Here is a 23591-nt window from a genome sequence, read left to right as displayed (position 1 = left end):
CTGGGTGAACAATCAGACCTCGTAATGTGAGCGACCCTCTACCGAGAAGGAGACCTATACTCCCTTTCGGCAATGGTTCGGGGGTTTGGACAGGGACGGGCTGTATACCCATCTGAGGCATTAATAAGAAGTCAGAGGCAGCACGCAGGTCCATTCTTGTTCTGTCTTGGGTGGGGGGGGGCTCGTCCATCACCCTGGCGGATCTGTTCCCGTATTTTAGTGGGCCCCGGGACCGAGGGCCCATTGCTCTGTTTTTGGAATCTCGCTTGTTGGTGTTTCCATGGGAGGGAGAATCCTGCCCTTTATATCTCTCACCGAGCGGCACTGGGTGGCCTTATGATAGCCTTTGCCACAACGAGTGCAAAGAGTCGGTGGATCTCTCTCCCTCTCTGACATTTTAGTCTTTTCTTAGGTGTCCTGCTTTTCCACATCTAAAGCAAGTTCTTTTGTCAGGCCCCTTAAGGGGGCGCTTCTGAGACTGTAGGATGGCAGCAGCTAACCCTGCATTAGTGAGGGTCCTCCAAGTTCTCTACAGACCCTAAGCCAATCTTGTAATCCCTTATTCTTCCTCGGGGCTATAGCTGCACGACATTCTTGGGTGGCCTGTTCAAAAATTAGCTGTTCAATTAGAAGCATGGCTTGTTCTGAATCACCAAAAATACGACCGGCAGCCTCGGTCATTCTGGCCACAAAGTCAGAAAATGGCTCTTGGGTCCCTTGAATAATTTTAGTGAGCTGTTTATCAATCCCTCCTTTCTTGGAGAGCATCTTCCAGGCCCTAATGGCCGAACTGGCGATTTGTTGATAGGTGCCCCAATGGTAGTTTGTTTGATCAGTTGCAAAATGACCCTGGCCTGTTAGTAGGTCAAATGTCCATTGTTGCTGTTCAGGAGTCAAGGCCATCACATTAGATCTGGCCTGCTCTTGGGCGGCCTCATGCCAGAGTGCTTTCTATTCCAAGTATTGACCCATGCTGACAAGTGCCGCCTTTGCGACCGTCTGCCAGTAGGCTGGCGTCATAGCTGTCATGGCCAGTCTATCTAGTTGTGCAAGAGTAAAGTTAGCTGTAACCCCATATTTTCTAACTGATTCTGCCAGCTCTTATCTGATTATATTCCACCGGTGCATGAACCCGTCCTCCTTCAGCGCCTTCAAAGACAGGGTAAGTGAGGTGCAACTTTCTTTTTACCCTATCTGGGAGAAAAGAGTACGAGTTCGGACGCATCTCATAGGCAGGGGGCGCCGAAGGGACAGCCTGCGAGAGGACTGGTTGACGCCGCGGTCCCTGAGACCTTTTGCTGTTTTGTCCATAACCATCCGGGTGGTATCTTTCTTCCTCATATCTAGCAGCCTCTTCTTCAAATTCGGCCTCTTCCTCAGTATCTAAAACCTCATCTCCTGACTCCTTGGAGTCATCGGAGCTATCTAAATTTAAGGCTTCAAGCTCACGTACAGGGTATAAGCTAGCTCCTCCCTTTGATGTAACAACAGGGGGAGGATCCCTGTGGTCTGGCAAATACACCCCCTTGTCTTCAGACTTACGGGGGGGGGGACCTTTTTCCTTCTTAGGGACGGATTTTTTCTTGCGCGTGCCCAACCTCTCACTACGCTCTGTTTCTGACATGCTATCCTGAACCTCTTCAAGGGTGCTCCTACCTTCTGCTATGGCACCCTTACAGGCTTCATCTTCGAGGCAATTCTTAACAAGCTTCCAAATCGCCTTTGTCCCTAGTCTCAAGTCTCCGTCTGCCCATTTGCAGTCAAGATCTTTGCCTAGTTTACGGTAACAGTGATAACAAAACATAATGGCAAGAATGCACAAAAGGGTCCCTAGTAAAATCACAAAAGCCTCAACACTACCTTCCCACGGTGGAGATATTCCCAAACCAAGGTCCAGAAAAGACATATCTCTCCGAGCGTATCTGCCTGCAGTTCTGAATCCTCCTTGTAGTCAAGGGGTCTCCGATGGTGCTGACGATGGCGAGGTCTCAGATTCCCAGGTTTTGGCACCAGTTGTCCCGCGCTACTGTCTTGCCAGCAAGAACGATGCAGCACACTCAGGATCCTTCTGCAGTAAAGCTTTAATGCCTCTTGAGAGGGAGAGCATAAGCTTACAGAACGAAGACCCCAAACTCTCAAAAACCCATCCCTTATATAGGATGGCAACCGCCGCCTTGGACGTGTCACCCCCTGACTGGCTGCAGCTCCTTGGAACATATGATGCCACGGGAGAGGCGGAGCCCAAGGGATGGAAGGTTACACAGCGCCTGCCCACTAGCTTGTTCACCATTTGGTGCCTGCCAGATGCAGGCGCCATCTTGTAATGGCTCCCTACATCTAACGGCTCCCTACAACAGAGGATGATGAGCATCAGAGAAACTCGTTATAGAGTTTACTGTCAGTGTGGCAAAGCTAGCCATTTGGGCAAGAAACAGCTCTCGCCTGGACTGCTTGAGAGACAAGCGGGACCCACAGAAAAATGGCCACTAAACATTGCCAAAACAGGGCATGGTGGTCCTTCAGGTTCCTGCTTCACAGAACAAATTGCCAGACATTCTGCAGGACACAGAGGAAAGTGTTCGATGAACATTGCCAATATAGGTGGGACAGTCCTTCAAATTTCCTGCTCCACTGAAAAGTCTGCTAATACTCAAGGACTATAGGCTAAAGACGGATGCCCCAGTGTTGCAGAAGGACTTTGGGTGACTGTCCTGGCAGCCAGATGTCTCTGTCCTCTCCAGTATTCTGGAAGGTGTTTGTAATGCATTTCCTGTTTACTGTAGTAATAGTATATACTTCTGGAGTCTCTGATGGAGTTGAAGGCTATATAAGTATAATTATAGTTTTCCTCAGTTTTGACAAATGATAAATTAGATGTGAAACTGTAGACTCACAAAGATAGAAGGAATGATGGAATATTTTCCCTAATTTTGTGAATTACAAATAGACTAAATATAGTAACTGTAATTTCCATTGGTAACTGTTTTGTTTTGTAATTTTACTATGTTAAAGTTAAACCTTTCTCCTTTTTGGTTAGACATAAAAAGGGGGAAATGTGGGATGCCTCTGTGTGTGCTGTGAGCATGTGTGGATCTCATTGGTGGATGAATAAAGCTGCTTTGGCCTGTGGCAAGACAGGAAAAAGCCAGGCAGGAAATGCAAGCAGAGATAGAGTAGCAGAAGGGGGGAGCCTGGACATACCATCCAGTCACCCAAGGAACAACATGCCAACCCCCTGGTAACACCACAACCACATGGCAATACTTAGATTAATGAAAATGGGTTAATTTAAATATAGGAGTTAGTTAGCGATATTCCCCAACCATCGGCCAAACATTATCATTCATATTAAGCCTCTGAGTGGTCATTTGGGAAGTGGCAGGCAAGAGAGGAACATCCATTTGTAACACTTGAATGGAATTTGGAAGTTTTAACCAGTAAAGCCCTTTAGAATTAAGATAACAAAGCTGGTGGGAGGCAGAGGCAGGCAGCTCTTTGTGAGTTCCAGGCCAGCCTGGTCTACAGTGAGTTCCAGAACAGACTCCAAACAACACACACATACCAAACACACACAATACCCTGCTAGAAAATAAACAAACAGATGAGAAAAGATGACAGGCAAAGGAGGGAAAAGAGGAACAGGGCAGTGAACCTGGAGGTTGAACACTAGAAACTGGGCTGAGATAAGCTCACTGGTTAAGGTGCTTATCTAGCAGCATGAAGCAAAGTACATAAATCACCTGGTGGTGCACACATTTATCCCAGCACTCGGGGAAATGGAGGCAGGAGTATCGGTGTTCAGGCCCCTTTAGGCTAAGTGAGACTTCTGGCTCAAAGTAAAAGGTTTGACACAGGGTCTCACTGTAACCTTACATGGTCTGGAACACCCAGGTATCCTCCTGCTTCGGCTGAGATTACAGCCATGCCCATCTGGGAAAAGTATATTTGAGCTCCCTACAATTTGTAAAAATTTAAAATTCCAGGGCAGGCATGCTGGTGCATACCTTTAACCCCTCACTGGGGAGGCAGAGGCAGGCACAGGCCCTGAAACCAGCCTGGGCTACTAGCTCCGGATCCATGACAGCCAGGGTTGTACCCACACTGGTTGGTGGTGGTTTTTGTGTGTTTGTTTTTGCTTTGTTCCTAGGCTAAGTATAAAAAAGCAGCGCCATTAGCTGGAACTAGTTTTCCTGTTGTTTTCAGGTACTTAGCTGCTTGCTGTTTTTCCCTCACCAGGCTACAGAGCCAGAGAGGTTTTAGAGGAGACATATAAAGGCTCTTTCTTTCTCTTCTTTCTTTTTCCATTTAAAATTTATTCACTGCTTCTGACCAGGGACCTTCCATTCAATTTTTAAAGATTTTACGTTTGTGTGTTTGAGCACCACTTGTGTGTCTCATATCCAAGGAAGTCAGAAAAGGGTGCATCTCTGGATCTGGTGTTATGGGTGATTGTGAGCCACTGTGTTGGAGCTTGGAACTGAAACTTGATGAAGCATGCAAGACCCTAATTGGTCCCAATAATAAAAACGTGGGGTCAGAAATCTAGGGCAGAGCTGAAAGATCAGAAGTAAAGGGCCAGGCACAGTCACCTCTTAACTCTCAGACTCCCCAGACTGAAAAGAGCCAAGCTCCTGTCTCTGCCCAGCTTCAACTTCCTGTCTCCTGTCTGTACAGACATTTATACCACTATGGTTAATAAGTGGCTAGCTCTACCCTCTGATCTCAAGGTAGGGGCTGTAGTAGGGCCCCCGCTTATCAGTGTGCGTGGCCACGAGGAGCTGGCACCACAAGTATTCTGTGGTGGTTGTGGTGCCTGTGAGAGAATGGTGGTGGCAGCCTTTCCTTGGTTACCATAGGGAGTGCAGGCTCCTATTTTAGCTCAGCTGAAACCTGGGCCACCAGGCTGTGTGACGTGACTCTAAATGGTCTGCATGTGGAGGAAGTGTCATTGATATGTGTGTTCTTCAACACTTACAGTGTGGCATCCGGGCCAGCAGAGTGTGTGTGCCCAAGGTGGTTGACCGCAGGAGGGGGGCAGTGGGCCTCTAGCCAGTCAGGCATCCTGCTGCTGCTGAGCCTGCCCATCAAAGTCTCTTCCATGCAGGAGGAGACCAAGGCCAAGGAGGAGGAAGGTGTTCCTGATGAGGAGGGCTGGGTGAAGGTGACCCGCAGGGGCCGCAGGCCTGTGCTCCCTCGAACAGAAGCGGCCAGCCTGCGTGTTCTGGAGAGGGAGAAGAGGAAGCGTGCCCGCAAGGAGCTGCTCAACTTCTATGCCTGGCAGCACCGAGAGACCAAGATGGAACGTAAGGCACAGCTGAGGGCACCCCACAGGCCTGGGGCAGGGAGTAGGGTGTCCTCAGGCACATCCTCTACAGGCTCAGGTCTGTGTCCCTGTCCACAGTGCCCCTACTGTTCCCCAGACATAGACAGTATTTGCCCAGGGGCAGAAGCACTTGGGGCAGAGATCTGTCAGCTCCCAACCAGAGGTGTCTGACTACAGAGGAAGAGGGCAGGATAGTGGGGTTGGGGGGATTAGGGCAGCCTGCTTGAGTGTCCCACATGGGAGGACATGCTCTTGCTGCTGTCAGCACGCATGCTGCTCACTGGACTCTTCTGTGGGCCCCTGTCCTCCCCCGAGCATGGGGTGCACTCAGCAGCTGCCTTCAGACCCCAGTTTTGTTGGCACTGACACCTGCCTCACTGTCCCCCACACCTCACACGCTCCTGCCCTGTCCTAGATCCCAAGCCGACCTTACAGATGCAGGTGCCACCTTGGACTTGGGGCACTTGGCGATTGTTTACCTGCTGATTCTGGGGCCCCCAGGACAAGGCTTCATCTAGGGGAAGGGGTCCCTGGGACTGCTGCTTCTCAGGGAGCAGAAGAATGGTTAGGAGTCCGGCTTTCTCTGGGCCTCTCTTCTCCCTGGTACATTTTCTTCTCAAAACCTCACACTTTATCCTCCCTGCTCAGCCTGTAGAGTGGCTGCAGTTAAGGGTGCAGTTCTGTGTCCTGGGAAGATCCTAATTGACCCAGAGCACAGCAGGAGTAGAGGGGGTATGGGGTGGGGAAGGAGCATGTGCAGAGCTGCCCTGAGACATGAGGGATGGAGTCCCCTTCAGTGGGTACCAGGCAGTTAATGCACAGGTACTCTGTGTGACCCCTCCTGTGTCCCTTCAACCCCCAGATCTAGCACAGCTGCACAATAAGTTTGAGGAGGACAAGCAGAGGATTGAACCAATGCGTGCCCAACGCAAATTCCGGCCCTACTGAGCTGTTTTGTCTCTGGAGAGCAGGCTTTGAGAACACAACTACCAGCAGGACTTCTCCCTAGGGACTGTGCTTTGGGAAGCAGATCACAGGCCAAGGAACTGCCTCTGTGTCCCCAGCTCTGTCCCTGTACCCACAGGCTGAGATGCAGGCCATAGCAGGACTTGGCCTTCAGAGAGCTGGCCCTTCCTCCTCCAGCCTGTAAAGACACACCTGGGAAAGCTGACTGAGCATCTGCTCCCACACTTTGCCCTCTATAAAGCCCCTCCCCGAAACAGAGCCATTTGGAATGCAGTGAAGATGGGAGAGGATTTTATTGCCACACTGAGTGGTACCAGGACCAGCTCCAGGGACCCCTCCCCAGTCCTGGCCGTGATTGTCACCAGCTCACCTGTCCCCTTCTTGAAGTCAGATATTAAAGATCAGAAACATTTACCCCTGCCCCAAGCTCTGACACAGGATTCTCTGCTGCCTCTCTTGGTCTTCAAGCCCAGTGAGACCCACCCACCTTTGTGTGGGCTGAGGGGGCTGGAGAGAAAGTGTGACCAAGCTCCAAAGACAGAGCTACAGCATCAAAGCTGTCCTGGGTTGGCTCTGGAGGAAGGAGCTGACAAGTCCAGCCACAAGGTGGTGATCGTTCATGTGGATGTAGTGATTGCCTGGGACTTCCACATACTGGAACCGCTGTTGAAAGGGGCAGGAGGTGAGATGCTGCCCACTCAGCACACTCTCCCAAAGATGACTGCCTCCAAGTGGGTCAGGGACAACCTCTGTTCCCAGCAGCCTGGGGATATGGAGGCCCTTCCAGGAATGTAGGCATCTGAGCTGTGACTACAGTGCTGAACAGAGGAGTCACAGTCAGGGTCTCTGGCAGTTTTGATGGAGATGAAGCATTGTCATCGCCATGAAAGCCAGGGTTCAGGACAGCTCCCACTGCAGAAGGCCCTGAATAGGTGACCCCCTTCCTGGTAGCATGCCCGGGCTGTGTGCAAAGGACACAGGCCCAGGTGATTTAAGTGGATGATGACTACACACACCTCTAATTCCAGGACTGGCCTCCCCTTCCCCATGGCCATCACACTTGCTAATGTGCTGGTTCCAGGATGAGTGAAGGCAAGTGCAGGGCTGCCTGTAAGAGGTGGGCCCCACAGAAGGCCTGGCCAGGGGTTAGGTTCATGAACTCTGTGTGTCCCAGGTGTGGGTAGTGGTTATGGAGTGGTTTGGTTCTAACTTGGGAATGAAAATCCAATTCCGATGACATAGGGTTCAAAGGAGAAGACATGCCCATCCTGTCATCTTCCCATGGCACACACCTTACCTCTTTTAGGATGGTTCTTAGTGTGTCCACCATGATGAGCAGGGGCTTCATCTCATCGTTGGCTTCTCTCAGATCATAGTACCCCTGTGTTGCGCTGGAAGCAAGAAGTTGGGGTGTCTCTCATTGCTGAATCTCAACAGAGCCCAAGCCTGGGCTGCCTCCCTTTTGTGAGCCTAGATTGACGCTGAAGTTCAGTCATTTAGTGCCAGCTTCTTCTTAGTGCTGGTACCAGGGGAGCACAATCAGAGTTCCTGCTGGGAAGTAGCTTCCAGTACTGTGCAAAGTGGGGGCCCACAAGCTGAGCTCAGAGCTGAACTGGCTCTCAAGGCCAGGCTTTTCTTTAAAATACAACCTCTGGAGGAGTAATGTACATATCACAACCCTCCCCCCTGTTTGAAGCACAGTGTAGCCTGGGTTGGCCTCAAACTTGTCACAGCCTTGCCATGCTCTCCCTAGTTCTGAATTGCCGGTGTGAGACACCATGCCCAGCCAGCTCCTTTTAGTTCCCATTTGCCAAAACTTCTAACAGTTTTAACATGCTCAACTCCACAACAGGTTAAAAATTTTACTTAAAAAAGGTATTAGTTAAACTTTGAAACTTTCTAGTACCAGCCAATAGTAGAGTCTCAAATTTCCTCCTATTTTCCTGCTGTTGTCCCACCACCAAGCATCAAGGGAAGGATAAGGATAGACTCTAACTGTGTGTTGCTAGGTGAGGAAAACTTCACATTTCCCAATGTGAACACAATCATGTGATGTCTGTCACCCCATTGGTCTTCAGGCATAATTTGGCTGATCTGGTTGGGGCATGAACCCTCCTGCATCTCTCCAATTGCATCCTTCTTGATGCTGTGTCCTCAAACAGGACAATCTTCCTTAATAGAGTGGGACTTAACAAGCTCCCAAGATTGCCTGTGCCCTTTCTGTGATGTGCATTCTGCTTCATCAGCATGAGAAACTGGAATCATAAGCACTTTCCCGAAAGATCTGATGATCTGTGCAACAATCCTCACTCCTTCACCCTTCTTCCCTGCAGTCCTCACCCCTGCCCCCTGTTGCCCTGCAATCCTCATGCCTTTCCCCTGTCCCCAGGCTTCCCCTTGCTTTGCTTTCCTCCTCCCAGCTCCGGTTGACATAGATTCTTCCTGAGAAAGGTTGAGTGGACTATGGTGTGGTGTCACCCTGGGAGATCTGACACCTTGTGCCACATTCCCTCGACTGTTCCTGGTCTCTGGGTCATTAAGGGTGATTGTTCTAGACTCACATGATCATCAGCACATTGGCCCGCAGGTGTCTGATAAAGTGCACAAGCATCTCCTTGTTCACGAAGTCCAAGCTGTGTTCTGGCTGCAGAAACAAAACCAGGGGAAATCCTTGCTACCAAGTCCCATGTGCACCTGAGTGAGTCCTCCATACTGTGCCTCCACCCAGCCCTCCCTGCTGTCCTTGCTGTTTAGCATGGCTATGCTGCAGTGCCCAAAACGGAGGTTGCAGCCCTGGGCAGCTACTGATGGACACTGCAGCCTCCCTAGGAGAAATGATACAGTTAATAAAGGTACATAATGATGTCAGTACAGCTGGCGGTCAGTGGCAGAGGGCCTGGATGTTCTGCACTGGGCCCTGGGGAGTATCTGATACCCAGTCTAATACACATCATGAAACATTCACTCCTGGCGTGGACAAATGTCTCTGTAGAGTCCTCGTGACAAGACTTGAACCAATCCTAAGACTTCTCATTTCAAACAACTGGGCATGTTGTGACATTCCTACAATGTCACCCTCAAGAGGCAGAGGGGGCTTGGAGGATCTTTGGAGTGTGCTGGCCACCAGCTTAGCCTCTCTGGAAAGTTAGAGACCATCTCAAAAAATAGATACTAAATGGCTGTGAGGAGTGTGGCTGGGAACTACACCTGACGTTGACCTCTGACCTGCACATGCCCATTGCACGTGCTCACACAGACACACACAGCAAAGTCACTCCTTGTCCTGCTCCTCAGATTAAGAGCACCATGGGTACCTTCTCTAAACAAAGGTTTCCACATCAGCTCTGAGCCTCCAGTGTCTCATCTATTCTCACACAGAGCATCTGCCTGAGATCTGTGGCAAAGCTGCCTCCCAGGGAGGGCAGCTTCTGTGACCTCACTGACAACAAGTGTGGTGGGCAGCGATGGGCACAGCTCTCAACCCTGGCCACAGCCAGCAGCTAACAGGAGGTGGCATCACGCTCAGTCAGGGAGGGGACTCGGGCCTTGGCCTCTAATCTCCCTCCTTTTCCTCATGAACTGGAACTGTCTGGCTCAAGGCTACAATGAGGCCTGAACCTTAACTTAAAGTTGTGCCAGGCAAGGAGTAGGGGATGCTGTGTTTGCCCATGCTTGGAGACCTGAAGCTTTTCTGAGTGTCTATGGCAGCTTATGTCTTCTGTGTGCTGACCACGGTGAGGCCCCCTGCCTGTCCCCTTTAGTCAGCTGCCTGTCCCGCTAAATGTGTCCTAACTTCTGGTTTTAATTATTTGTTTGTTTATTGATTTTGTGGTTTTTCAAAACAGGGGTTCTTTGTGTAAGAATCCTGTCTGTGCTGGAACTCACTTTGGAGGCCAGGCTGGCCTGAAACTCACAGAAATCCACCTGACTCCTCCTCCTAAGCGCTGGGAGTATAGGTGCGTGAAACCATGGCACGGTTTTCTCCTTCTTTCCTTTCTTTCCTTTTTTCTTTGTTTTTAAATTTAACTTCTGCCAATTTTATTTCCTAACCATATAGCTGGTTTTTTTTTTTTTTTTTTGTAATAAGATTAAGCCAAGAGGAAAGTCCAAGGAACTCAGAGCTCTGAGGCATTTTGCATAGGACACAGGATGTGAGAACTGGACCCAGGTCAATGTGCTCTGCTGATCCTGATCCCACTGGAGTCCTCTTCAAGGGGAGACTGGCTATGTTCTCTAACCCTGTTGCTCCAGTACCAGCTTCCTTCACTGCAACTGTGTGAATGCATGCACAAATGGATGACAGACATAAATGGGAGAAAGGGATCTGTGGATGTAGCTCATTGGTATAACACATGCCTCGTGTGTACAAGGTCTATTCTGTACACCTGTCTTCCCTGTACTTGACAGACAGATTGGGGAAGACATAGAACACTTGTGCATCATTGGTGGGAAGATAAAGCAGTGCAGCCTCTGGAGACAACAGTTTAGCAACTTCTAAAAGATCAGTCACAAGTTACCCTGGGCCCCAGCAATTCTTTTCCAGCATATCCAAGTTCAGGAAACAAGGACTCAGACACTTCTAACTTATACTACAGTAACTTTGTTTTCAATTGCCAAAACGAAACCCCAATGTCTATCGTCAGAGGGCTAGACATGGAAAAGGTGGTGTGGGGCCAGAAAGATGGCTCAGTGGATAAACGCATGCTCCAAGCTGACTGAGTGTGAGCCATGACACTCATATGAAGGGAGGACACACTCCCAAGAGTTGTCCTGACTTCTACAGTGACATACCTGGCCCTTGCTCATACACTCACACACACAGACAAATAATATTAAATAAATGATAAATAGATGTCAAATAGATGTTTTAAAAAAAAAATCCTCCCAGAGACTTCCTTGCTTCTTTCTCAGCATCAGGGGATTACAGTCCCCAGGTTGGAACAGCTAGTCTTTAGTGTCACACGGGTGTGAAAGTGCATGTGTGTTTCACATGGAAGGATCTGGAAAGCATGATGCTAGGGAGAAGAAGCCAGGCACAGAAGGATAAGCATAGGTACCTCATGAGAGTAGAATCAAACAGTGGATTTCACAGTTATAGAAAAGTAAATTAGGAGTTGCTGGAGAGACTGGGCAGGACTTAGTGTTTTAATGGGTTCAGTGTTTACTGAGGGTGACAGAGGCTGGGTTATAGGTGTTGGGGACAGTTCCACAAAACAATATATTTAATACTACCCCGGCATCTACAATGGGGGCTCTCTCTTCTGTATCTCTGCTATGTATCCTGAAGGAAGCTGGAAGACAGTGGCACTTACCATAGCCAGCCTCCGGTCCCTGTTCAGCACCACACCTGGGGAAAGCACAAAGCATGGTGGCTTCAGTGACAACTGTTACAGGAAGGGACTCACCTGGCTTCCCAGGGAAGTCCCAGTCTTTTCACACAGTGCTCCCATCTGGGCTGGCAAAAGCCACCCTGTCATCAGGCAGCCCTGTCCTTCTGTCCTGGGATTCTTCTAGAGCACAGCATAGCATGGTCAAGGCTATCTGACCACAGCACATGGGCATCTGCTCAGACCCCAAGGGACAGCGAAGGATGATGATGGAGACAATCAGGTTCTCTCATCCTTCCCTCTCTTTCTGTTGTTTGTAGACAGCATCTCACTATGTGCCCCTTGATGGCCCGGAACTCACTCTGTACACCAGGCTTGCCTCAACTCACAGAGATCTGCCTGTCTCTGCCTCCAAGATTAAAGACACTGGCTGCACTCTAGTCTCCAACTCTCATCTCAGAGAAAGAGACTGTTCATTTGGTTGTTTAAACACTAGAAAACAGGGAGTAATGGAGACCCCTGGTATCCTTGTCAGACTTGGTCCCTACCATGTTTGATGGATAACTCTACCCAACTAGAAAGGTTTAGCCATGCCCTACCCTCTGCCACATCCATGATTTCCAGAGAACTGTGTTCAGGAGTGTGTGTGGTGGGCAGAGCAGCCTCAGCTGTCATGTAGGAACTCACAAGCCTTGGAAGTTTCCACGAGCTGTCAGGGAATGGAAAAGCCAACTGTGGGGACCTGCTCCAACAAGGTAAAATGGAAGGGTTACAAGACTCAGGGTTGGGAGAGACCTGCCTACAAGTGGAGTTGAGGTCAGAGAACTGAACCCTATAGATTATCTTCTGAGCTCCACATTGGTTCATGGCTTGCTCACGTGTCCAAGCATGCACACACACATGTAGGGAGCAGAGGGAAGCCTGAGTGGATGAGGTCCTGAGTAAATGTGTGCTGTTGACAGGGGCATGACCATTTTTCAAGGAGCCAGAGCCTCAGACCCATGGAGGAAAGGCACAGTGTCCGCACCAAGTTCCCCTAAGACTCAAGGGAAATGGCACAGCCTTGCTCTGGTCTCACTGTGGATATTGACAGTATGTGCAGGAACTGCTCACCATAACTCCCACTTTGCCCCTGGTATATACAGCCTGAATACAGTTCCCCACAGAGATCGCTCCTGTCAGACTAGTTAAACCTGCCTCCTGGATTCAGAAGTTCCAGAAGGCCCTTGTCCTTGTTTATCTGTGTGAGAATGGAGGAGAATGGAGAGAGGGAGGGGTAAGGAGACAGAGAGCAGGAGCTAGAGGCCCAAAACAATGCATTCCAAACACTGTATCCAGAGAGCCAGCAGGATCTGAATCTACCTTCTCCTAAGCTAATTATGCTACAGAGGGGTGCTCCCACAACAGTGCTCCCACCCCTTGCCTGCTCCCCAGCACAGAGGATCACCTTCTCAGCAATGGCCACTGTCTCCTTAGTGACCACTCAGCATCTGTGCCCACATTTCAGGCAACTCAGGACTGTCAGATTCCCTGGTCTGCATGGGATAATGCCATTTCTGTACAAGCCATCTTTGTGGGGCACAAGAGCCTAGACCCTCACCTTCATAAGTGTGTAGGGAAGGGACAGGATCAGGGTAAACTCTGATAGATCTGAAAGGCAGTCTGCACCTGAACTCTCCAGGCCTGCTCCCTGTGGGCCACACTGTGCTCTTATATCCTAACCTACAGGGGCAATGTGTAGGCCAGATGGCCTCTTTCAGCATTTGGAATTCTAGCAACACAGGACCGGTTTGCCACATGACAACCTGTCTCTGCCAGGGGGTATCTTGGCTAAAGTGCTCAGCACTCCCTACTGCCCTCCTCTTGGCCAACAGGGTTCCACAACTTGCCCCAGGTAGGTTAAGGGATACATACTTCTTTTGGTTCTGCGGAAATTAATTTTCACAAGCCCAATTGAGCTGGACAGGCTGTGAGAGCAACATCCTATTGAACTTGTCTGTTTCCTAACACACTGCGGGGAGTCCCATTGTGACTAAGAGAGCACCAACAGGAACTGAATCCTGGTTTTTGTGCCAATCTGGGGCCCTATGTGTCTCATCACACCACCCCACACAAGCTTTTACCTCACCTGAGAGAGTCTCCAAGCCCCTGCTCCAGGGCTTTCCTCACTCACTCATGGTTTACTTCTGAGTTTGGTTAATGTGAACTTGACAGGCTTTGCAATCTCCATGGAAACAAACCTCTGGCTTGTCTCTGAGGAGTTTCTAGATGAGACTGAGGTGGGGAGGTCCACCCTGACTCTGGGTAATTCTACCCTGTGGCCTGGGTTCAGTGACTGAACAACTGTGAACTGGGAATCAGCACTAATCTCTCCCTGCTTCCTTGCTGTGCTCACAATATGACCAGCTGCCCCCTGCTCCTGCCGCCATACCCATCCCTTCCAGGTGGACAGTTCCCTGTGACTGAGAGCCAAAACAAACCCTTACATCCTCTCTGCTTCAGCAACAGACATGTGCCTAATGCTTTGTTATCCCCTGTTTTCCTCCTAAGTTTACTTTTTCTGAAGGCTCCTCCGTGCCCAGGCCCAGGAGGTGTCTGCTCCACAGAGGCATTTGTAAGTGCTGCCCTCGGGAGCTGTGCCACCTCTACAGATGGCAGCTCCATTGAGACGGGGACACTGGCTCACTGGACACTGGACACTGGCCTTCATGGGGAATGCAACTCCCAGCTTGGTGAGGGTTTCTTGACAAAACATGGGAGAAGTAATGCAGAAGAGACTATCACCTGAGAGGCTGCCAGGGCCACGGCACCTACTCCCAAAGGCCCAGCAGGGCACCGCCATGACGGCCACCAAGTTTAGTGCCAATGGCTGCCAGCCTTCACACAGAGTGTGGTTTTCTACAACGCTTATGTGACCTTGTACGAGGCACTCGGCAATGTGCAGCCTCAGTTTCCCCTGCTCTCACAGGGCGTGTGAGAGGCAATGGAAGAGTCAAGGAAACACTTCAGGCACAAAGAACCAGCTTGGCCCATGAAGCCCCCCATGTCTTCCCTCAGTAATAAAGTCAGTGAGTCCTTACCTGTGCCCATCTTCCTGGTTCCTCTCTGTAGCAGGAGTTCCCCACACTCTTTATTCAAGTGGCTATTTTTATTCAGGAGCCTGGGGAGACAGAAAGACACTAAGGGAACCATGCCTTGATCAAGCCCGGGGGTTTTGGAAGAAAGGAAACCAGGCAGCTGGATGTGGTGTGCCCATCTTTAATTCCAGAGCTTAAGGAGGCTGAGGCAGAAAGATCTGAATTCAAGGCCAGTCATGGGTATATTATGAGTTCAAGGCCAGCCTGAATTATACCTAAATCCCTGGAAAAAGAACAAACAAACAACAGAAACGGCTAGGGATGTGGCTCAGGGGTAAAGTGCTTGCGGGCTTTGGTTCAAACTCCAGGAAGTATGGAAGTGAGGAGGAAGGGGAGATGGAGGGAAGGGAGGCTACATGAACTGTGTGTCCTTCTGAACCAGTGGGGTATTTGCTGCATCAGCGTGTCTGCCTGGTATTCTGTGTGTGTGTGTGTGTGTGTGTGTGTGTGTGTGTTCTTTCCTCTAGACAAGAACAAAGGAGTGAATCCCTGTGCTACTGTGCAGAGTGCCAGATGCAGTGGTTACAAAGATGACCAGGGCATTCCCAGTCAGGCCAGGGGTGCAGAATTTAGAGGCTGACATTAACACAGGGCAGTGTGGATTGTCCACGGTAGAAGCCACCAGACAGCTCCAGCAGGAGATGGGAGAGAACTGCAGGTAATTGTTCAGTAGGCTAAGGTTGGTAGCCAGAGGGCAGAGGTGAGCCAACAGAGCATGAACCTGAGGGGCAAGAAAGAGACCCCTGTAAAGCATGGTACGGAGGGGCGGTGACAGCAAGGGGCTTCTGAGGAGTGTCCTGGAGGCCGGTGCTGAGTGCAAACCAGAGGGAAGGAAGACTGGGGAGAGGGGTAGGAGTGGGTGAATGACATTGTAAGGAGGGGAGGAAGCAGCATGGGGAGTGGACAAGGCTCTACCTTCTCCCTGACTTGGAGAGTTTCCACCCAGGGCACAGCTGTCCCAGCCCTCCTCTGCCCTGCCCCTGCTGCCAGCACCCACCTCTGTAACAAGTCTTCCATGTTGGACACCCTCAAGGAATTCTGGGAAGCTTCCACTTGCAACATGTGTTCTATGTTCCTCTGTTTGTAGGTCAGGATATTCTCTGGTTCCTATGGATTTAGCAGAACTGATGAATACGGACCCCCTAAACCAGGGGTCCCAGCCCCTTCCTGTGTCCTGCCCCCTGTCCTCGGTGTCCCTCTGAGGGGAATCAGACCCTGGTAGTCATCCTGCTCATGGTGCTTTCTCATCCAGCACAGGCTTGCATGGCACAAAGACAGGGCAGTGCTTTGTTGAAGTGATACTACGTTTCCACTCAGGGCAGACTTTTTCACTGACTTCAATCAATGTTGTCATTGCTAGGCAAAGTAGATGGGCCTGAGATTCATCTGCGATATACCATGTCCCCATGCCAGAAGACCACAGGTTCAGGCCCTTGCGGGCTCACTGCCGCCCAGCACCACCCAGGATAATGTCCCTAAGATCTATACTTGTTTCATCAGTGGGAAACTACAGAGACAAAAGGGCAAAGCCTGGTTACTGGGTTCCACACTAACCTATGAGCTAATGGTTCTTGCAATGGAAAATTACTGAGTGCTTCCAATGTACAGGGACTGGAGACATGGGGGTAAAAACTATTTCCAGCCAGGTAACGGTAGCACACTTTTAAACCCAGCACTTGGGAGGCAGCTGCAGGAGCATATCTATGAGATTGAGGCCACTCTGTTCTACAGAACTAGTTCCAAGAGAGCAAAGGCCACACAGAAAAATCTGTCTCAAAAAACAAACAAAAAATAAATTCTAGTTAAGAGGTTAAGTGGTTGGGGCAGGAGGATTGCCAGGACTTCATGGCTAGACTTGTTTACAGAATGAGCTCCTGTCTCAAAAAAGACAGATAGAGTTCTTGTCCTTCAGGAAGGTGTGGCCACACTGTAAACGAGAAGATGTAAATGGACAGTGAAGTCCTCTGGAGGAAACTAACTCCCTTAGGGTCACACAGTAGGTAAAGGACAGAGCCTAGTCTCACATACAGAGTCAGTACTGGCTGTTGTGAATGCTGGTGGTGGTATTTTTCTATCAGCCACACTCACAGTGGGTTCCGTGTGCACAGCACAAAGGAATGGATTAGATGTTAGGGCAGGGAGCTTCCTGTGGCCCAGAACTTCCTCTACCCATGGCTGCCCCTTCATCCTCATTCTGAGTTTCACAGTCTATGCTGGATCCACCCGCATTCTCCAGAATGCAGGCCACAGAGCAGGGCTTCCAAGAGTTCCCATGCCCTGCCCCTGACAATCTCAGGGTCACAAGCTTCAGAATGCTGCCCTCTAATTGTCCCCTTCTGCCACACTCTCATGCTTCCTTAATGTCCACAGGAGACAGAGCTGAAGGCAACCCCCCCAAAGTCTGGGGACCCCATGACAGTCTCCAGGAAGCCTCTCCCTACATTACAGTCCAGGACAAGTGGCGTTGATTCCAGCAAGATCAGTTTGTCCACCATCTCGGGGAAGATGCAGGCAAACTAGAAAGTGACAAGAGAGCCACAAGTGAGTGTGTGAAGGCAGAGGCCTCAGCAGAGCTGGAGCCTGCTGCTCCCAGGTGCGCTTCTCCCTGACCTAGCTGCAGACCGCAGCCAGCTTGGATGAGACACGCAGAAACTCCATAGGGAGCCATGCCCAGGACACAGTGGACACGTGAAGTTGCCTCTGACTAAGGGGTGCTGGCTACTGCATCCACTGCATGAAGGGGTTCTTCCTATCTTACCTCCTGCTGGTCTCCTCCCCATGCCCCCTGAAAGGTCCCAGGTGACCCCAGAAGAGCCAGGTACTCACCATGCCGGCCACAGTGCCACCTGCCAGGCAAGAGAACAGTACTGAAGTCTGTGTGTCCCCTCTCCAGCTCCAAATCCTCCCCCAGCTCTTTCCTGTGCTCTGTCCTACCCCAGCGCCTCTCCCACCATGGGGTTGGGACTCAGCATATTCAACTAGGAGCCTCTACCTGGGCCACAAAGGTCCCTCCACCTGAAAACCTTGTAAGGCCACCCTGCACACTCCTCTGAGACCAGAGGCCCAGTCCCTAAGGTAAGCGCTTGAGGACTCCCTTCCTCCTTAGAAGGGCAGGGAAAGGTACCAGGTACCACTGTGTCAAATTTTCTCTCTCTCCTATAGCCCTCCAGAGAACCCAGGGCCAGTGTAAAGCTGACTCACCAAAACTGTGGCCCATGAAGGAAAACCGATTCCATTTAAATGCTGGAAAACACAAATTCAAAGAGAAAGTTTGCACAGTCCAGCCTTACTCTAAACTTTTTCCTGTTCCTGGCTTGGACTCCCTCCAAGTACCTGCAGCACCCCACCCAGGAGACCAGCTGAGGGGCTCAGCTCCACTGTGGGAAGCTCCTAGTGGAGGAAGCAAGCTCTTCTCAGTTGCTGGGAGAACTGGAGCCAGACCCCAGGTATCCACTGCCCAGCACTCCTGTCTCCCAGACACTGCATCTTACCTCCTAGGATGAGAGGGTTGTGGCAGAGTCACACACACACACACACACACACACACACACACACACACACACACACTAACTCCTGCATGACTCCCACTCTGTCTCTCGCTCACCTGCTGCTACCCTTCGGACCTCACTCACAAAATGTAGGTGGTAATACGGGAGCCCTGGGCTGTAATGGGAGGAGAGCCCGTGACCTCCGAAATCCATGGCCACATAATGAAAGTCTGCAGCAGAGAGAGGAGGGAGAGGCAGGGGCTGAATGGCAGCTTCCACCCCTCCACAGTCCCTCAGCCCATAGCCCCACCTTGTGGAAGAAGAGGAATGAGTCTGTCAAAGGAGTTGGCATTGTCCAGCCAGCCATGCAGGCAGAGGACTGGAGGGTTCTTCTGGGAGCCCCAGACTTTGACAGCAATGTGGCCCCAAGGCACAGCCAGCCTCAACTCTGAGAACAGACCTGTAAGGTAGAAGCAGACATTTGCCCCTGCATCCATGAACCGAGGACTTCCTCAGACCCTCATCTGTGTATGCTCCAGCATGCATGGGCGTTCGTGCTACCAGCCTATGTCCTGGCTCTGGACAGACAGACAGACTGCCAGATGCCCTGTGGAAGGAAAGACAACCGGGTCCCTTGTGTGACAGATATAGCTGAGTAGGGTTTTTGGATGTACCAATTGGTGTTGGACCAGAACAGGAAGGAGTTGGTTGAACCCTGCCACTTGGGGCTGTATGATCTTGGACTGGTTGCCTCAAACCTCTCCATCCTCAATCCTTTTCTGTTAACCTGGAGTAATATTTTACAGTACCTCTTTACTATGGTATCCTTTTAAGAACAACCATTGGTGTCTGAGAAACTTCAAGTATTAATGAACCCCATACAATGAATGGGACCAATGCTTTTTTTTTTTTTTTTTTTTTTTTTTTTTTTTTTTATCTCTGTCTTCATACAAACTAACTGCCCACATCCTGCCTGAGAAACAAGGAGATACAGAAGATGACCAAATTCTTTCAGAGATGATTTAAGTTAGACAGCGTGATTCCCAGACTCTAGCTTGGCCTACTCAAGTCAGGTGTGTCCCAGAGCTGACCTTTTCATTCTGCTGGCTCCAAAGTGCTACCCCCAATAGTGATATGCTCCCTTCTCCCATCTAAGGGCTATCTGAACACAGCAGCCTTGTGGCTCATTTGGATCCCACGGACTGGCTCTCCTGAATCCAGGCACTGATGACCGGCCCTGGTCAGGCAGTGGGGAGGGCGGTGAGTGTCAGCTCCACCGGCTAGAGAAAGTGAGTGGGTGCTTGGGGGATCTCGCTGGGCCTCCCCCTTCCAACTCCAATCTAGGAGGCCCTGAGGGGCATTTTCACCCATTGCTGTGTCCCTGTGGCTGTCACTCCACGTCCAGATGGTCGCAGGAAGGACTTGAGGCTGGATCCTTTCTCATTGACTTTTCTTCCAGGTTTGGCCAGCCCTGCAGGTGACTCCTTTGTAGTCCCATTTCCACCCCCACATCACCACCTATTTGTGCCAGCCCTTCAGGTTGGCCCTACTCCACCCAGGCCCCACCTTCCTGAGGTCTCTGGCCAAGGAGATTCCCAAGGACTCTGGCACAGCCCAGCTCCTGGCTCAGGCTGACCTGCTAAGGTGGGTGTTGTGACAGAGCTGTGCTAGATAGAGTAGACAGGGCTCTGAAGGACACTTAGGTGGCAGGACATCTCCCTGGGCAGGTCCACACAGTACCAGGTGTTAAAACAGTCCCAAGTGGCCCCGTGAAGATCAATGAGCCATGAGGATCCCCCTCTGCCTTCCAGAAGTGTAGTGACTGTGTTTCCATGGTGTTTTATGTGATCCATGTCTGCTGTGTCTGCAGCCCCTCAATTTCACCTGACAGTGTATTGAATGAATTAATGAATGTATTGTAATTGTGGGCTCTTTGGAATTTACTCCCAGGTAAGGAAAGATTCAACCCTGACATATCCACCCTGAAAGAAAACCCTAGGAACCCAAACCACAAAACACTCCCAAATGAGCAAATGCAAGCATCACATTTTACAGTAAAGAAGAAATCCGCACCTCGTGCTCCCTTGAAAATTTTCAGGCCAACCTCTGGAGGGAACAGGAGGTGATCCCAGGCACAGAGGGGCTCACTGTCCTAACCAGTGAGCCACAGACCCAGACACTGACGGAAATCATTGTGTGGAGTTCCCCAAAGGGGTGACAGGACAGACCCTGTGGATAGAGGACCACAGGCTGCAGGAGTAAGGGCGGCTGGGCAGAGCACTATGTAGAGAAGGTTGAGACTGGGAAGTAGGGAGTCACAGCACTTGAGCCTGGACTTTTCTGAGTGAGTTGAGCCTGGGGAAGTTAGGAGCTGGGACAATGACAATTTTCTGTTCTGTTTGTTCTTTGAGACAGGGTTGGAACTTGCTATGTAGCTGGGAATGACTGTGAGCCTTCTGCCTCTTCCTCCACAATACTGGGGTCCCAGGCTTGCTTGGTTTATGCAAAGCAGGGGATCAAACCCAGGGTTAATGCATGCCAGGCACACAGGCTAGCAATCGAGCTACACCCCCAGCCCCATGAGAGCTTTTCTGTGCTGTACAAGCAGTGCTACCTATGAGTTGAGGAAATGGTTTCATTCCCTGTGGAAATGGATCTTTACTGAGTTATGCAGGAGCACAGATCGTCGTGGTGCCTGCCAGGCAGGCTGGTGTCTTTGCCACAGACACTTGCACTTGGGCACCAGTCTCCAGCTGCCTGACTCCTGGGTTGGCATCTCCTGTACCTTTGACCTCAAAACTGCCTCGGGCCAACCAGATCCTTCAACAGCCATGGCCTCAGCTGGCTGCTGTCTGTCCTGATGGCCAAGACCTCAGTCACCCTCCCTCCCTCCTTCCAGCTTCATCCTCATCCTCAGCTCTTCCTCACATTCCATTATTATCCAGTCTTTTTTCTTGCCTGCCTCTCCCCTTTCCATTCCTGTGATCCCCTTGGATTCAGTACTTATGGCCCTATAACACAAACCACTTCCTGCCATGCCCTTCTGTGCTGATATTTTGTTTGTCATGTAAGAAATAGAGCTCGCCTAAAGATCAGAGTGCAGAGCAGCCAAGAACTAGGTCTTATCTCTACTAAATCCTTAGACCAAAGGGGCAATCCTGTCCCTATGAATCCTCAGACTGAATGCCCTGAACTCCTGTCTCCTCCCATTTTGTATTCCTTTCTCTTCCCAGCCATATCACTCCTGTCTCACCTGCTAGTGCTAGGATTAAAGGTGTGTGATCCCAGGCTGGAGAGTTGAATCACTGGTTAAGAGTACTGGCTGCTCTTCTAAAGGACCAGGACTCAATTACCAATAACACATGGTAGTTCACAGCAGTCTGTAGCTTCAGTTGTGGGGCAAATGACATTTGCATGTAGATATACAAGCAAGCAAAACCCAAAGGACAATAAATAATATTTTTAAAAGGTGTGTGATCCCAAATACTGGGATCAAAGGTTTTAGCTCTTTTTCTCTTTTAGACTGACTGATTCAATCTCTTTTAGCCCAGGGTGGCCTTGAACTCACAAAAATTGTTCTGCCTGTGTCTACTGAGTGCTTGGATTAAAGGTGTGTGCTACTACTCCCTCACCTCTATTGCTAATTATATTTCCCAAATATACTCCATGTGGGTATCTTAAAAAAGGTGAACCAAGTTTCATCTCCCATAGCTGCATCAAAACAACAATGATAACTCATAAGAAGAGTGGGCAGCTACTGATGAACACTGTAGGTCACATGCATGGCAGGTGTGATATGCATGCTAGGATCAGGAGCCTCCCTAGGAGAAATGATACAGTTAATAAAGGTACATAATGATGTCAGTACAGCTGGCAGTCAGTGGCAGAGGGCCTGGATGTTCTGTACTGGGCCCTGGGGGAGTATCTGATACCCAGTCTAATACACATCATGAAACATTCACTCCTGGCGTGGACAAATGTCTCTGTAGAGTCCTCGTGACAAGACTTGAACCAATCCTAAGACTTCTCATTTCAAACAACTGGGCATGTTGTGACATTCCTACAATGTCACCCTCAAGAGGCAGAGAGGGCTTGGAGGATTTTTGGAGTGTGCTGGCCACCAGCTTAGCCTCTCTGGAAAGTTAGAGACCATCTCAAAAAATAGATACTAAATGGCTGTGAGGAGTGTGGCTGGGGAACTACACCTGATGTTGACCTCTGACCTGCACATGCCCATTGCACGTGCTCACACAGACACACACAGCAAAGTCACTCCTTGTCCTGCTCCTCAGATTAAGAGCACCATGGGTACCTTCTCTAAACAAAGGTTTCCACATCAGCTCTGAGCCTCCAGTGTCTCATCTGTTCTCACACAGAGCATCTGCCTGAGATCTGTGGCAAAGCTGCCTCCCAGGGAGGGCAGCTTCTGTGACCTCGCTGACAACAAGTGTGGTGGGTAGCGATGGGCACAGCTCTCAACCCTGGCCATGACGATCACCAAGTTTAGTGCCAATGGCTGCCAGCCTTCACACAGAGTGTGGTTTTCTACAACGCTTATGTGACCTTGTACGAGGCACTCGGCAATGTGCAGCCTCAGTTTCCCCTGCTCTCACAGGGCGTGTGAGAGGCAATGGAAGAGTTAAGGAAACACTTCAGGCACAAAGAACCAGCTTGGCCCATGAAGCCCCCCATGTCTTCCCTCAGTAATAACGTCAGTGAGTCCTTACCTGTGCTCATCTTCCTGGTTCCTCTCTGTAGCAGGAGTTCCCCACACTCTTTATTCAAGTGGCTGTTTTTATTCAGGAGCCTGGGGAGACAGAAAGACACTAAGGGAACCATGCCCTGATCAAGCCCGGGGGTTTTGGAAGAAAGGAAACCAGGCAGCTGGATGTGGTGTGCCCATCTTTAATTCCAGAGCTTAAGGAGGCTGAGGCAGAAAGATCTGAATTCAAGGCCAGTCATGGGTATATTATGAGTTCAAGGCCAGCCTGAATTATACCTAAATCCCTGGAAAAAGAACAAACAAACAACAGAAACGGCTAGGGATGTGGCTCAGGGGTAAAGTGCTTGAGGGCTTTGGTTCAAACTCCAGGAAGTATGGAAGTGAGGAGGAAGGGGAGATGGAGGGAAGGGAGGCTACATGAACTGTGTGTCCTTCTGAACCAGTGGGGTATTTGCTGCATCAGCGTGTCTGCCTGGTATTCTGTGTGTGTGTGTGTGTGTGTGTGTGTGTGTGTGTGTGTGTGTGTGTGTTCTTTCCTCTAGACAACAACAAAGGAGTGAATCCGTGTGCTACTGTGCAGAGTGCAAGATGCAGTGGTTACAAAGATGACCAGGGCATTCCCAGTCA

General features: G+C 50.3%; 2 protein-coding genes across 2 annotated transcripts; one reads left to right on the top strand and one right to left on the bottom strand.

The window, feature by feature from the left end:
- Nucleotides 1-4688: 4688 nt before the first annotated feature.
- Nucleotides 4689-6271, top strand: LOC127225627 (putative ribosomal RNA-processing protein 7 homolog B). Its single transcript, XM_051189109.1, has 3 exons — nt 4689-4790; nt 5105-5303; nt 6186-6271. Exons 1-3 carry the CDS (start codon nt 4689-4691, stop codon nt 6269-6271), a joined length of 387 nt encoding a protein of 128 aa, XP_051045066.1.
- Nucleotides 6272-6607: 336 nt separating this feature from the next.
- Nucleotides 6608-19672, bottom strand: LOC127225871 (serine hydrolase-like protein). Its single transcript, XM_051189495.1, has 12 exons — nt 19609-19672; nt 18552-18701; nt 18358-18471; nt 17955-17996; nt 17580-17599; nt 17195-17269; nt 15751-15860; nt 14697-14776; nt 11602-11636; nt 8851-8933; nt 7587-7680; nt 6608-6952 (listed from the first exon to the last, which is right to left on the bottom strand). The coding sequence occupies exons 1-12, from the start codon at nt 19610-19612 to the stop codon at nt 6833-6835; spliced, it is 927 nt and encodes a 308-aa protein (XP_051045452.1). The 5' UTR covers nt 19613-19672; the 3' UTR covers nt 6608-6832.
- Nucleotides 19673-23591: the final 3919 nt, after the last annotated feature.

This window comes from Phodopus roborovskii, unplaced genomic scaffold (genome assembly GCF_943737965.1).
Source record: "Phodopus roborovskii unplaced genomic scaffold, PHOROB, whole genome shotgun sequence".
Taxonomy (NCBI): Eukaryota; Metazoa; Chordata; class Mammalia; order Rodentia; family Cricetidae; genus Phodopus; species Phodopus roborovskii.
The sequence above is the reverse complement of the archived record's forward strand: the minus strand, read 5'-3'. Positions and strand labels throughout refer to the sequence as shown.

Excerpts from the sequence above, each read along its gene's own strand:
- LOC127225627 (XM_051189109.1), top strand. The coding sequence starts at position 4,689 with ATGGTTAATAAGTGGCTAGCTCTACCCTCTGATCTCAAGGTAGGGGCT. Across the intron at positions 4,791-5,104 it reads ACGAGGAGCTGGCACCACAA|GAGGAGACCAAGGCCAAGGA; the intron begins GTATTCTGTGGT and ends TCTTCCATGCAG. Across the intron at positions 5,304-6,185 it reads CCGAGAGACCAAGATGGAAC|ATCTAGCACAGCTGCACAAT; the intron begins GTAAGGCACAGC and ends TTCAACCCCCAG.
- LOC127225871 (XM_051189495.1), bottom strand. Across the intron at positions 17,270-17,579 it reads GTGGCACTGTGGCCGGCATG|TTTGCCTGCATCTTCCCCGA; the intron begins GTGAGTACCTGG and ends GTCACTTTCTAG. Across the intron at positions 15,861-17,194 it reads CACTTGTCCTGGACTGTAAT|GAACCAGAGAATATCCTGAC; the intron begins GTAGGGAGAGGC and ends CTAAATCCATAG.